This window comes from Neofelis nebulosa, chromosome 3 (assembly GCF_028018385.1).
Source record: "Neofelis nebulosa isolate mNeoNeb1 chromosome 3, mNeoNeb1.pri, whole genome shotgun sequence".
NCBI lineage: Eukaryota > Metazoa > Chordata > Mammalia > Carnivora > Felidae > Neofelis > Neofelis nebulosa.
The window spans coordinates 45,538,941-45,548,606 of NC_080784.1; the positions used below are offsets into that span (position 1 = coordinate 45,538,941).

The following is a 9,666-nucleotide window of genomic DNA, read 5'->3' on the forward strand; positions in this document are numbered from 1 at the left end:
CAAGAGGGGAGGTCTGTGTGTGGGGCTGGGAGGGAAGGAGCCTGTGGCCTGCTCAGGTGGTGGGCTGCCCATCGCTGCTTCTCAAGCGTCCTGCACGTGGGTCTGGGGGCTGTGCCGCTCCTGTTGCCACTGACGCTGCCCTCCTCTCTCTCCCTCCATCTTCCTCTACCCTGCTCGCCCAGCAGGGTCTGAGAACACCCCTCCTTCAGGGGAGAAGCGTTCTGTTTTTACCCTGTCACTGTCTTTGTCCCGTGTGTGCTCCCAGTCACTTGTCTTCGTCCGTCCATACTGGGAAAAGAGAAAAACAGAAACACTTCCTCTTATTATCAGCTCTGCTGTCTCCTCGTCAGGCTCGGGAGTCCCTTGGGGCTCTGTCTGGGGTCACACCTAGTGCCTCTCTGGGGAGGTCCCCGGCATGCCAGCCTCTGTGGCTGGCTGGGGTCTTTGGAAGGGGAGGGTTGGGAGGAAAGCCATGCAAGGAAGAGGGGCGTTCCTGCTGGTGGCGAAGGAGTGTCCTGTGAAGCCCCCCGGCTTCGGCTTCGTATGCGAGGGAAGAGTGGGTTCAGCTGGATGGGCTTCTGTGGGAAACAGGCTGCGTTCTAAATGGAAAGTGGGAGATGACAATACAACAGTACCTTCTCCCCCCGCCCGCCATGTCCTCGTTCAGTTTCAGGAGTTAGGGCCTGTGAGTAGAATTCTTACAAAGTGCAGCAAAGCTTACGTTCTCATCTCAAGCAGCCCAGACATGGTTGGAAATGCAGTTAGTTCTGCCTATGGTTCAGCTAGGCATGTAGGTATGAATATTTGCAGGTCTGACCTGACACAGGTGAAATAGGCAAGAGGTGAGGAATGGTCAGGACACCGACTGGGGTCCTCCTTTCCCTCCCCTCTTGTTCTCGTTATGTGAGTGTTGCTATATGCTAGGCACTGTGGCATGTGGAGATGAACAAGGCGCCGGGCCCCTGCCCCCAGGGTGCTCATGGGCTGTCAGGGACCAAAGACCGATGGTTCCTTGTGTCGCGTGTGATAGGTGTAGGCACACAATGCTGGGGCCCTGCGGAGAAGGGCCATGTTTCCATGAGGCGACTGAGAAAGTCCTTGTTGCATACCTGGTAGCCACCGAGCCCAGTGGTTCCACTGAACGAGGCAGGCTCCTGACCGAATGAATGAGGATGGGCCTCAAGTAACAAGACGGTTCTAATCCATCCCTCTTGTGGGATCCAAGTCAGGATCAGGAAGACTCAAAGATGGTAGGATATCTGATCTGCTCCATGCTGGACCACAGTCCCAGCTAGGACCTGGCTTGGTTCATTCTCTGCCCTGAAAATTCTCAGAGGAAAGGAGATGGGGGTTGTTTTTCTTATGAAGCTGGAAGCCTAGCGCATTGCTAACACGCCTGCTAACATGGTGTTCACACTGACTCAGCCCTGGAAGAGAGGCCGGCGGTGATGACCTCGCCCCTGTACCTGGAGATCATCATCTACTGCACGGGGGCCTTCCTCATCTCCTGCATGGTGGGGTCTGTCATCATCTACAAAATGAAGAGTGGCACCAAGAAGAGCGACTTCCACAGCCAGATGGCCGTGCACAAGCTGGCCAAGAGCATCCCTCTGCGCAGACAGGTAACAGAAAGTAGATAGGGGATTTGCACGCTCTATATCACCTTTCCTTCCTGTGCCCCCAGGGGCTTCTCCAGGATTCTGATGCCCTGCCCTCCTCTGTCCCCAATCTACCGCTTCCAGCTTTGCTTTCTAGCTTCTGGGCCAGAGGCAGTGGAATGTCCTAAGTGTTCCAGAGTTGGGTTCCAGGCTGTGCTAGCCCATGGATTCCATACACCTACCGTACCAGAACTGCGAGCCCCCTGCTCCTCCAGCACATAGCTTGGGAGAAGGCCCTAGCCAGGCTGAATGTGCATCTGATATTGCACTTTTGAACTGTCCCTGAGGGCCAGCTACAGGTGCAAAGATACAGAGTAGAGAAGAGGGCCTGAGTCAGGTGCCAGGATGCCTCTCTCTCCTCTCCAGGATGCCACCCTCTCCTCGTCCAAGGAAATGGAACAGAGGGTGAAGGCATGTGGAAGGGAGGGAATGCTTCTCATTCAGAGTGGTGCTAATTCTGGAAGGTGCTTCGGGGGTTAGGAATCCATAATTTGAGGCAGGGTTTTCACAAAGAATGGGAACAGGAATAGAATTGTGGTTGCAATAGTAACATAAAATAATCAGTCTGGAAGAGGTAGACTTGGTCTGTTTGTGTTGAGGGTAAGTGAACAGAGAAGGCTGGCCGGTGGCAAAAATTAGTTTTAGAACTTTAGGCCTTCAGACCTTTTGTGGTCTTTCTGTCACTCTGTCTTAGAGAAGGAACATCAGATACCAGATACCTCTGCCATGTTGGTGGAAAGCCCTAAGAGTTGCAGGAACTTGCTGCTGCTGCTCAATCCCCCCAACCCCCCACCCTATCCTCGCTAGAAGGGTGACCCCACGCTTCCCTGTAGGTGTCGGCTGATTCTAGTGCCTCCATGAACTCTGGGGTTCTGCTGGTTCGGCCCTCACGTCTCTCCTCTAGCGGAACCCCCATGCTGGCTGGAGTCTCTGAATATGAGCTTCCTGAAGACCCACGCTGGGAGCTGCCTCGAGACAGGTAATATTCTAACTTCAACTTCTGAGGAAGTCCCCTGCTTGGGAGTGAAGGTATACCAGATGCCTCCAGAAATCATAGTTGACACTTCTGTTCTCAGTCGAGTGGAATATGGACAGGTGGAAAGGGGGTGCCCTCTCAAGGCCTGAACTTTACCGGTCCTGACTCACACCACCCTTTGTTTTCCTAAAAGGCTGGTTTTAGGCAAACCCCTGGGAGAGGGCTGCTTTGGGCAGGTGGTGTTGGCAGAAGCCATTGGGCTGGACAAGGACAAACCCAACCGTGTGACCAAAGTGGCTGTGAAGATGTTGAAGTGTAAGTGATGTTTCTGTCCTTGCAAAAACAATCCCTTCCTTTTCCGAGCAAACTGTTACCTCGGGCCAAATAGAACACACTCTCCGGTGCTCTTTCACCGTCCACACCGGCTGCACTGCCTGCTTGGCGTCTCCTGGGAGTGGAGGGGCATTCCGTACCCCGAGATTGCCATGATCTCACTTTGTTCCTCAGCGTCAGTCTGGGTGGTGGCCAGGTGTTTATTCTAGATCTCGCTGCCGGCTGGTTTTTCTTATCATATCCTCCGTCCCACTTGTTAGCACACACTGCCAACAACCGCTCTCAGAAGAGGGAAGGGAAAATAGATTTAGGTGTGAATCAGGGAGGAGAGAAGCCACTCCGGAGGACAGGGACTCCTCGAGCATACACCTCATCCCCTCTCCCTTAGCTTTCCTCCTCTTGTCCTCCTTCACACATAAATGAGTCTCATGCCCTTCTGGTTTATGTGTAAAGCGGACGCAACAGAGAAAGACCTGTCAGACCTGATCTCAGAAATGGAGATGATGAAGATGATCGGAAAGCACAAGAACATCATCAACCTGCTGGGGGCCTGCACACAGGACGGTAGGCGCTAAGCCAGGCCGGCTCTCCCACCCCAGCCGGGAACCCGGGCCTCCCACGGATAACAGTGTCTGTCGGGAAGGAGATCACGAGCTGGGGGTTATCAGTGAGCAGGCATCTCAGCTACACTGAGGGAACGGGGGCCAGCTTAGCAGCAGTTGGCAGTTACCTCTCGGGGGCTGGGCTTGTGCCTGTTGGTGCTCATCTGAGAACAGTGTGTGGATAGAACCAGGTGAGTCCTTGTGGTCTCAGGGCTCTTACCTCCCTCCCCCAACCCAGCTTGGCTCAGGAACTTCCTAGTGTATGCTAGGAAGAACCACTTCCCTAGCTTTCTTTGGGTAGTGGACTGAATTTCCCAGGCTCCCTAGAGGTGCAGTTAGGATTGGAGGACAGACACATGGTGTGCAGTTGGGGGTGGGGTTTCCTCAGGGTGGAGCTGACCCAGAGCACCTGCCTGCCCACCCTGATGGCCTGTCCATCCCCGTGCTCCCAGGTCCTTTGTACGTCATCGTGGAGTATGCCTCCAAAGGCAACCTACGGGAATACCTGCAGGCCCGGCGGCCCCCGGGGCTGGAGTACTGTTATAACCCCAGCCACAACCCAGAGGAGCAGCTCTCTTCCAAGGACCTGGTCTCCTGCGCCTATCAGGTGGCCCGAGGCATGGAGTATCTCGCCTCCAAGAAGGTGTGGCACCTGAAGGTTCCCCTGGGTGAAGTTGGGATGGGAACAGAGCCCTCCTTGCACTCCAGTTGATGACTTTTAATCCTCTGGTGGGGTCGTAGATGTCTGCAGCACCGCTTCCCTGTGCTGTCTGCGGCTCTCAGGGACGTCGTCAGGAGAGCCTGGTGCCCTTCTGGTCAGACGGGATAAAGTTCTGATCCGTGCACACTGCCCCTTTTCTGTGCAGCTACTTATGTATCTCCAATTGTAGAGTAAGAATGGGGAGTCCTATGTTGTGGGTAAAATGAAGTCGTTCGTGACAGTGTTAACTACAGTTCTAGTGCTTGGTAAATGGATGCTTTGTTTGAGAACACACACCTACACAGACTGGCAGAAGCGTCCAGGTTCCGCCTTTCCGGGTGCGAAGGAGACCCATGAGGAGGGTTTGCTCAGGTGACTGAGAGGCCTGGAGCTGGAGGTGTTCGAATGGCTGACTTTGAAGTGGAGCAGAGGGACCTCCTAACAGTGAACTAGAATGGTCAGGGGGAAGTGGTGTGGCAGGAGAAGGCCTGTAAAGGCACCTGGGCTACCTGCCTGCTGCAGCGTCACGGCTGGGCCAGAGGCTGACCGACAGCTGGGCACTGTCAGCCCCTCACCCGCATCCTACCTCATCTCTGCACAGTGCATACACCGAGACCTGGCCGCCAGGAACGTCCTGGTGACAGAGGACAACGTGATGAAGATCGCAGACTTCGGCCTCGCTCGGGACATCCACCACATCGACTACTATAAAAAGACAACCAATGTAAGTGCTGAGGACGGAACTGGGCGCTGGTCCTCGGCCCAGGCCTCTGCCCTGTTAGGCTTCCTCCTACTTACATCTCCTGGCTGTGACCCAGTGCAGGCAGCCCTGCTTGAGAAGCAGTGTGCTGGGATGAGCCAAGCGTGTGCCCCGTCCTGTGTGTGCCCCAGCTGGCCCCCACGCTGCCCTGTCCTGGGCCACCCCCAACCTCCCTCGTGCTGCTTGCAGGGCCGGCTGCCTGTGAAGTGGATGGCACCCGAGGCCTTGTTTGACCGGATCTACACCCACCAGAGTGACGTGTGAGTTTGAAAGAAGCGATTGCCGGGGATATTTGGTATAGAGCATGCCCCTCTGGATGGGGGGTGGGGGGGGGGTCCTCTTTCCATCTCAGAACAGAAGGAAACATTGTATGTGCGCACCTACTCTGTTCACTCAGTAGAGGTTGAAAGGCCAGTCTGTTCTCCAGCACTGCCCTTGGCGTCCCCCTGAAGAGTTTGTGCTCCGGGAGGGTGGGTTCAGGATGACGTGCTGGTGGAGAGATGGAGAGGGTTCTAGGCTGCCCGAGTTCTGTGCCTGTAAGACCCAGTGGCTCTGTGCTCACCCACAGCTGGTCTTTTGGGGTGCTCCTGTGGGAAATCTTCACTCTGGGAGGCTCCCCGTATCCTGGCGTGCCTGTGGAGGAGCTTTTCAAGCTGCTGAAGGAGGGTCATCGAATGGACAAGCCCAGTAACTGCACCAATGAGCTGTAAGCATGGGAAGACACTGGAGGTCCTGAGCCAGGCCCTGGGGACGAAGGGGAGAAGAAAGGGGCTTAGGTAGATCAAGTAGCCCTTCCTGGTCGTTCCTCCCCTGACTCAACAATCCTGTCCCAGATACATGATGATGCGGGATTGCTGGCATGCAGTACCCTCTCAGAGACCTACCTTCAAGCAGCTGGTGGAAGACCTGGACCGCATTGTGGCCTTGACCTCCAACCAGGTGAGGCAGTCCTATCCTAGACCTTCAGCCACCATCAACTAGGTGCATCTCTGTGAATGAACACTACCACAGGGAGGAGAGTGCCGGATCTTTTGTGTCTCCTTTCACAGGAGTATCTGGACCTGTCAATGCCCCTGGACCAATACTCTCCCAGCTTTCCCGACACCCGAAGCTCTACCTGCTCCTCAGGGGAGGATTCCGTCTTCTCTCATGAGCCGTTGCCTGAGGAGCCCTGTCTGCCCCGACACCCAGCCCAGCTTGCCAATGGCGGACTCAAACGGCGCTGACTAGCACCCCAGTTCCCATCCCCGAACTCCATCGTCAGCTGTAACCCTCACCCACCCCTCCCTGCGGGACTCACTGCCTTCCCCTCTGCCCCTTTCCTGCTGGCAGGAGCCGGCTGCCTACCTGAGGCCTTCACCCCATGGAGTTCACCTCTCTTCCTCCTCCTCACAACCTGCTTGTGAGAGAGAGGAGCAGAGAGGCAGGTACTTGCTCATGGCCACTTCGTTCCCTCCCAGATGTTGGACCAAGACCCTCCCCACCACCTGGCACTGCCTGGAGGGCTGGGGAGTGGGAGATGAGCAGGCATGCAGGCGAGAGCTGACTGAGCTTTCCCATGTTGGTTTTGTCTGCTTCGAATAACCCGTAAGCCTGAGTTCCGGTGGCGGGGGCCTCATCCTCATGGCCACCGCGGTAGTGAGGGGAGGTCCGTGCTCTGGGCCTCGGCTGAAGGCAACCTCTGCTCCAGATAGATGGTGCCAGTGGCTTATTAATTCCGATACTAATTCGCTTTGCTGACCAAATACCTGGTACCAGAGGATGGGGAGGCAAAGGCTGGGAGCAGTGTCGTGGCCCTGGGGCCCAGCCCCAAACTGGGGGCTTTGTACATAGCTATGAAGAAAACACAAAGTGTATAAATCTGAGTATATATTTACATGTCTTTTTAAAAGGGTCGTTACCAGAGATTTACCCATTGGGTAAGATGCTCCTGGTGGCTGGGAGGCATCAGTTGCTATATATTAAAAACAAAGAAAAAAGAAAAAAAAGGAAAATGTTTTTAAAAAGGTCATATATTTTTTGCTACTTTTGCTGTTTTATTTTTTTAAATTATGTTCTAAACCTATTTTCAGTTTAGGTCCCTCAATAAAAATTGCTGCTGCTTCATTTTTATATGGGCTGTGTGACGAGGGAAAGAATGTCAGCTGAAAAGGAGTGAGCCTAATGGGGCCCTGGGGCTGTGTCTGTGCAGAGGGCGCTACAAGTTCCCTGCAGTTCCTTCCTAAATCTCTTCCCCTCGGGTCCTGCACCGAGACCTCCGCCACAAATCTCCTATCCCTCCGATGCTTTTGGAAAGGCATCGATGTGTGTGTAATGGGCAGGAACCTCCCATCAGTGCACCAGAGGTGCTGGGCCCGGAGCCAAGGCCCCACCGCCCTCAACCACAGATCGTTTCCTCAGAGGAAACTGATGGGGTTGGTGGGGTTGGAGGGTCAGAGGGGGAGCTGGGGGCCTCCCTGGGAAGTAGCCAAGAGGTAGAGCTAAGTGATTAAGAGGAGAGCTAAGGATTACTCCACCAAGGGCCTGCAGAAACTCAAACCCAGATATACATCTACCCCTTTATGTGGGTGTGGTTTTGTCTGTGCTTCTATGTGGGGGAAAGCTTGTCACCTAAGATCAGCTTTACACTCGGGTCCCTTGCTTCATGTTTCCTGGCTTACTCTGTTCATGGCGGTCCCCCACATCATGCTTCCTGTGTCTGTGACCGACTTCATGTGTTGGAACTACCACAGATCTTGGCTTCCTATAGTTCTTCCTGTACAAACTCCACCCCATCCCCCAGGAAAGGGAAAAAATTCTCTGAATGTTTAGATTTTGGCTGCTTGGAAATCTACTTTCTCTGCCACCTGCTGGTTATTGCTGCGTTCCACGCGTGGATCCCTGCTCCTCGGAACGTTAGCACTCAACCTGCTACCACTCGGCCTCTATACCCAAAGCTTACTCTTTGCTGGATTATTGCTAAATACAAAAAGAAGGTTCGATTCACTTTCATTTCTGCAGGGCAAATGGGATTGCTGCTTTAAGTCTCCTTTCTAAGCTAGCTATGTTTTGGCAGCTTCGGTGTTGGCCACTATTGTAAAGTTCTCTCTTATCCTTGTGTCTCTCTGTAAATATGTGTCTGTCAACATGTTACAGTTTGTGTTTATGCTTAAAGAAGGCGTAATTTGGTGCAAAGAGCCAAGAAATGAATTTCTGATCTTAAAACCATTTGCTTTGAGACCTTAGAGTGGTGTCTTTCCTTGCAAAGTACAGATAATTTCTGCCTTGGCCCTCCCTCGAAGCAATGTTATGTGAGTGGATGGAGGACCTATGAAGAGCTTCAGATGCCTTTGGGAAAGGTGCCAGAGAAATAGAAGGCACTGTTATGATAACCGTGATGTCCTTGCTGTTACTACTCAAAATCACCCACAGATTTCCCCAGAGACTGAGCTAGCTGTCAAATAAAAGATAGTAAAATTGACCTGAGAGAAAATGAAGTGGCCATTTTACTTAGATAACCAGATTGGGTCTCCTGAGGAAAGGAATCCAGTTTATCTAATGAAGACGTCGTGCTGTCAAGGCACTGAATCTCTGGTTTCCTGAGGGTTAAAAGATTAAGGCCTGGGACCACCACAGCATTCATCAATACTGCCTTTCCACCTTTTCTAATTGCCACAGACTGAGGGTCATCAGTCCCTCGGTACCACTAATGTACGATATCGATCTCAAGTAAGAAAGATGGAACCTCAGGAAGCAAGAAATCTGTCTCGAGGACAGTGAAGCTGCTGTGACTATCGGCTGCCACTGGGAGGAGCCAGCAGGCCAAACTCAGTCGACATTCACATTCGGCAGCCAACCTGCTTTGAAGTTCCCTTAGTCTGACCTCACCTACGGTGAACTGGTGGTGACTGGGAAATCTTTAGCCTCGGTTTTAGCATTACAGAGCATTTATTTGATGTCACCAACATGACTGGTATTGTAACGACTCAAGTCCTGGCACGAGTGCAGGTCCTAAAAGTCAAGTACCACCAGCACCTCTCTCCCTGTTGTAGCAAAAAAAATGTGGGAGACACAGGCCGAAGCTGACCTCACCACCGAGGTTTGGTTTTAAAAACTGCCTGAAATCGTCCCCAGTGAGATGATGAGCACCGGCACAGCTGAGGCAGCTGCCTCTGCAGGGAAGAATGGAGAGCAGGAAAGCGGGCTTTGTAGCAAGCAGCCTGGCATAGCCTTCCATTCCCTCAGTCGATGAGAGACGGAAGGTGAGCAAGAACCCAGCTGTTCTGGAAGACTCGGTCAGGGGCAAGTTCTCATTAGATTGGCACCTAACAGTATTCAGGGCCATGTATGCCGCGCCGCCTCCCAGGCGCTTGGATCGGAGCACAGAAGTGACACATTTAATGAACATGCTGCCAACTACAGATTTGCCCCTTGTTGCTCAAGGAGGGCTGGGGTCGGTGGTGTGCTGGAGCTGATCGTGCACACCTCTGACTCTTCTTCAGTGACCGCCTGTTGGCAGCTTGAAATCGAGCACTACAAATCAGGGCACCCCCTCATCAGGCAGAGCTGGTTGTTAATCGTTTACCAGAACAACACCAGCTCGGTTTCAGCACGGGGATAGATGTAACAATCACATAGAGCCTGACAGCCAAGAGTGC

General features: G+C 53.3%; 1 protein-coding gene across 7 annotated transcripts in view; it reads left to right on the top strand.

Moving 5' to 3' along the window:
- The window catches only part of FGFR1 (fibroblast growth factor receptor 1), a 51,602-nt gene extending 43,356 nt beyond the window's left edge, over positions 1 to 8,246 (top strand). For 4 of the 7 annotated variants that reach the window (XM_058720646.1, XM_058720647.1, XM_058720648.1 and 1 more), the window contains 10 exons: positions 1,426 to 1,628; positions 2,492 to 2,637; positions 2,828 to 2,949; positions 3,421 to 3,531; positions 4,022 to 4,212; positions 4,871 to 4,993; positions 5,219 to 5,289; positions 5,598 to 5,735; positions 5,863 to 5,968; positions 6,079 to 8,246. In XM_058720646.1, coding sequence (XP_058576629.1) covers positions 1,426 to 1,628; positions 2,492 to 2,637; positions 2,828 to 2,949; positions 3,421 to 3,531; positions 4,022 to 4,212; positions 4,871 to 4,993; positions 5,219 to 5,289; positions 5,598 to 5,735; positions 5,863 to 5,968; positions 6,079 to 6,255 — 1,388 coding nt within the window. In that variant the 3' untranslated portion in view covers positions 6,256 to 8,246. The remainder of the gene's footprint in view (positions 1 to 1,425; positions 1,629 to 2,491; positions 2,638 to 2,827; positions 2,950 to 3,420; positions 3,532 to 4,021; positions 4,213 to 4,870; positions 4,994 to 5,218; positions 5,290 to 5,597; positions 5,736 to 5,862; positions 5,969 to 6,078) is intronic. The other 3 variants (XM_058720644.1, XM_058720645.1, XM_058720650.1) reach the window with 1 other exon arrangement.
- The last annotated feature ends 1,420 nt before the right edge of the window (positions 8,247 to 9,666 follow it).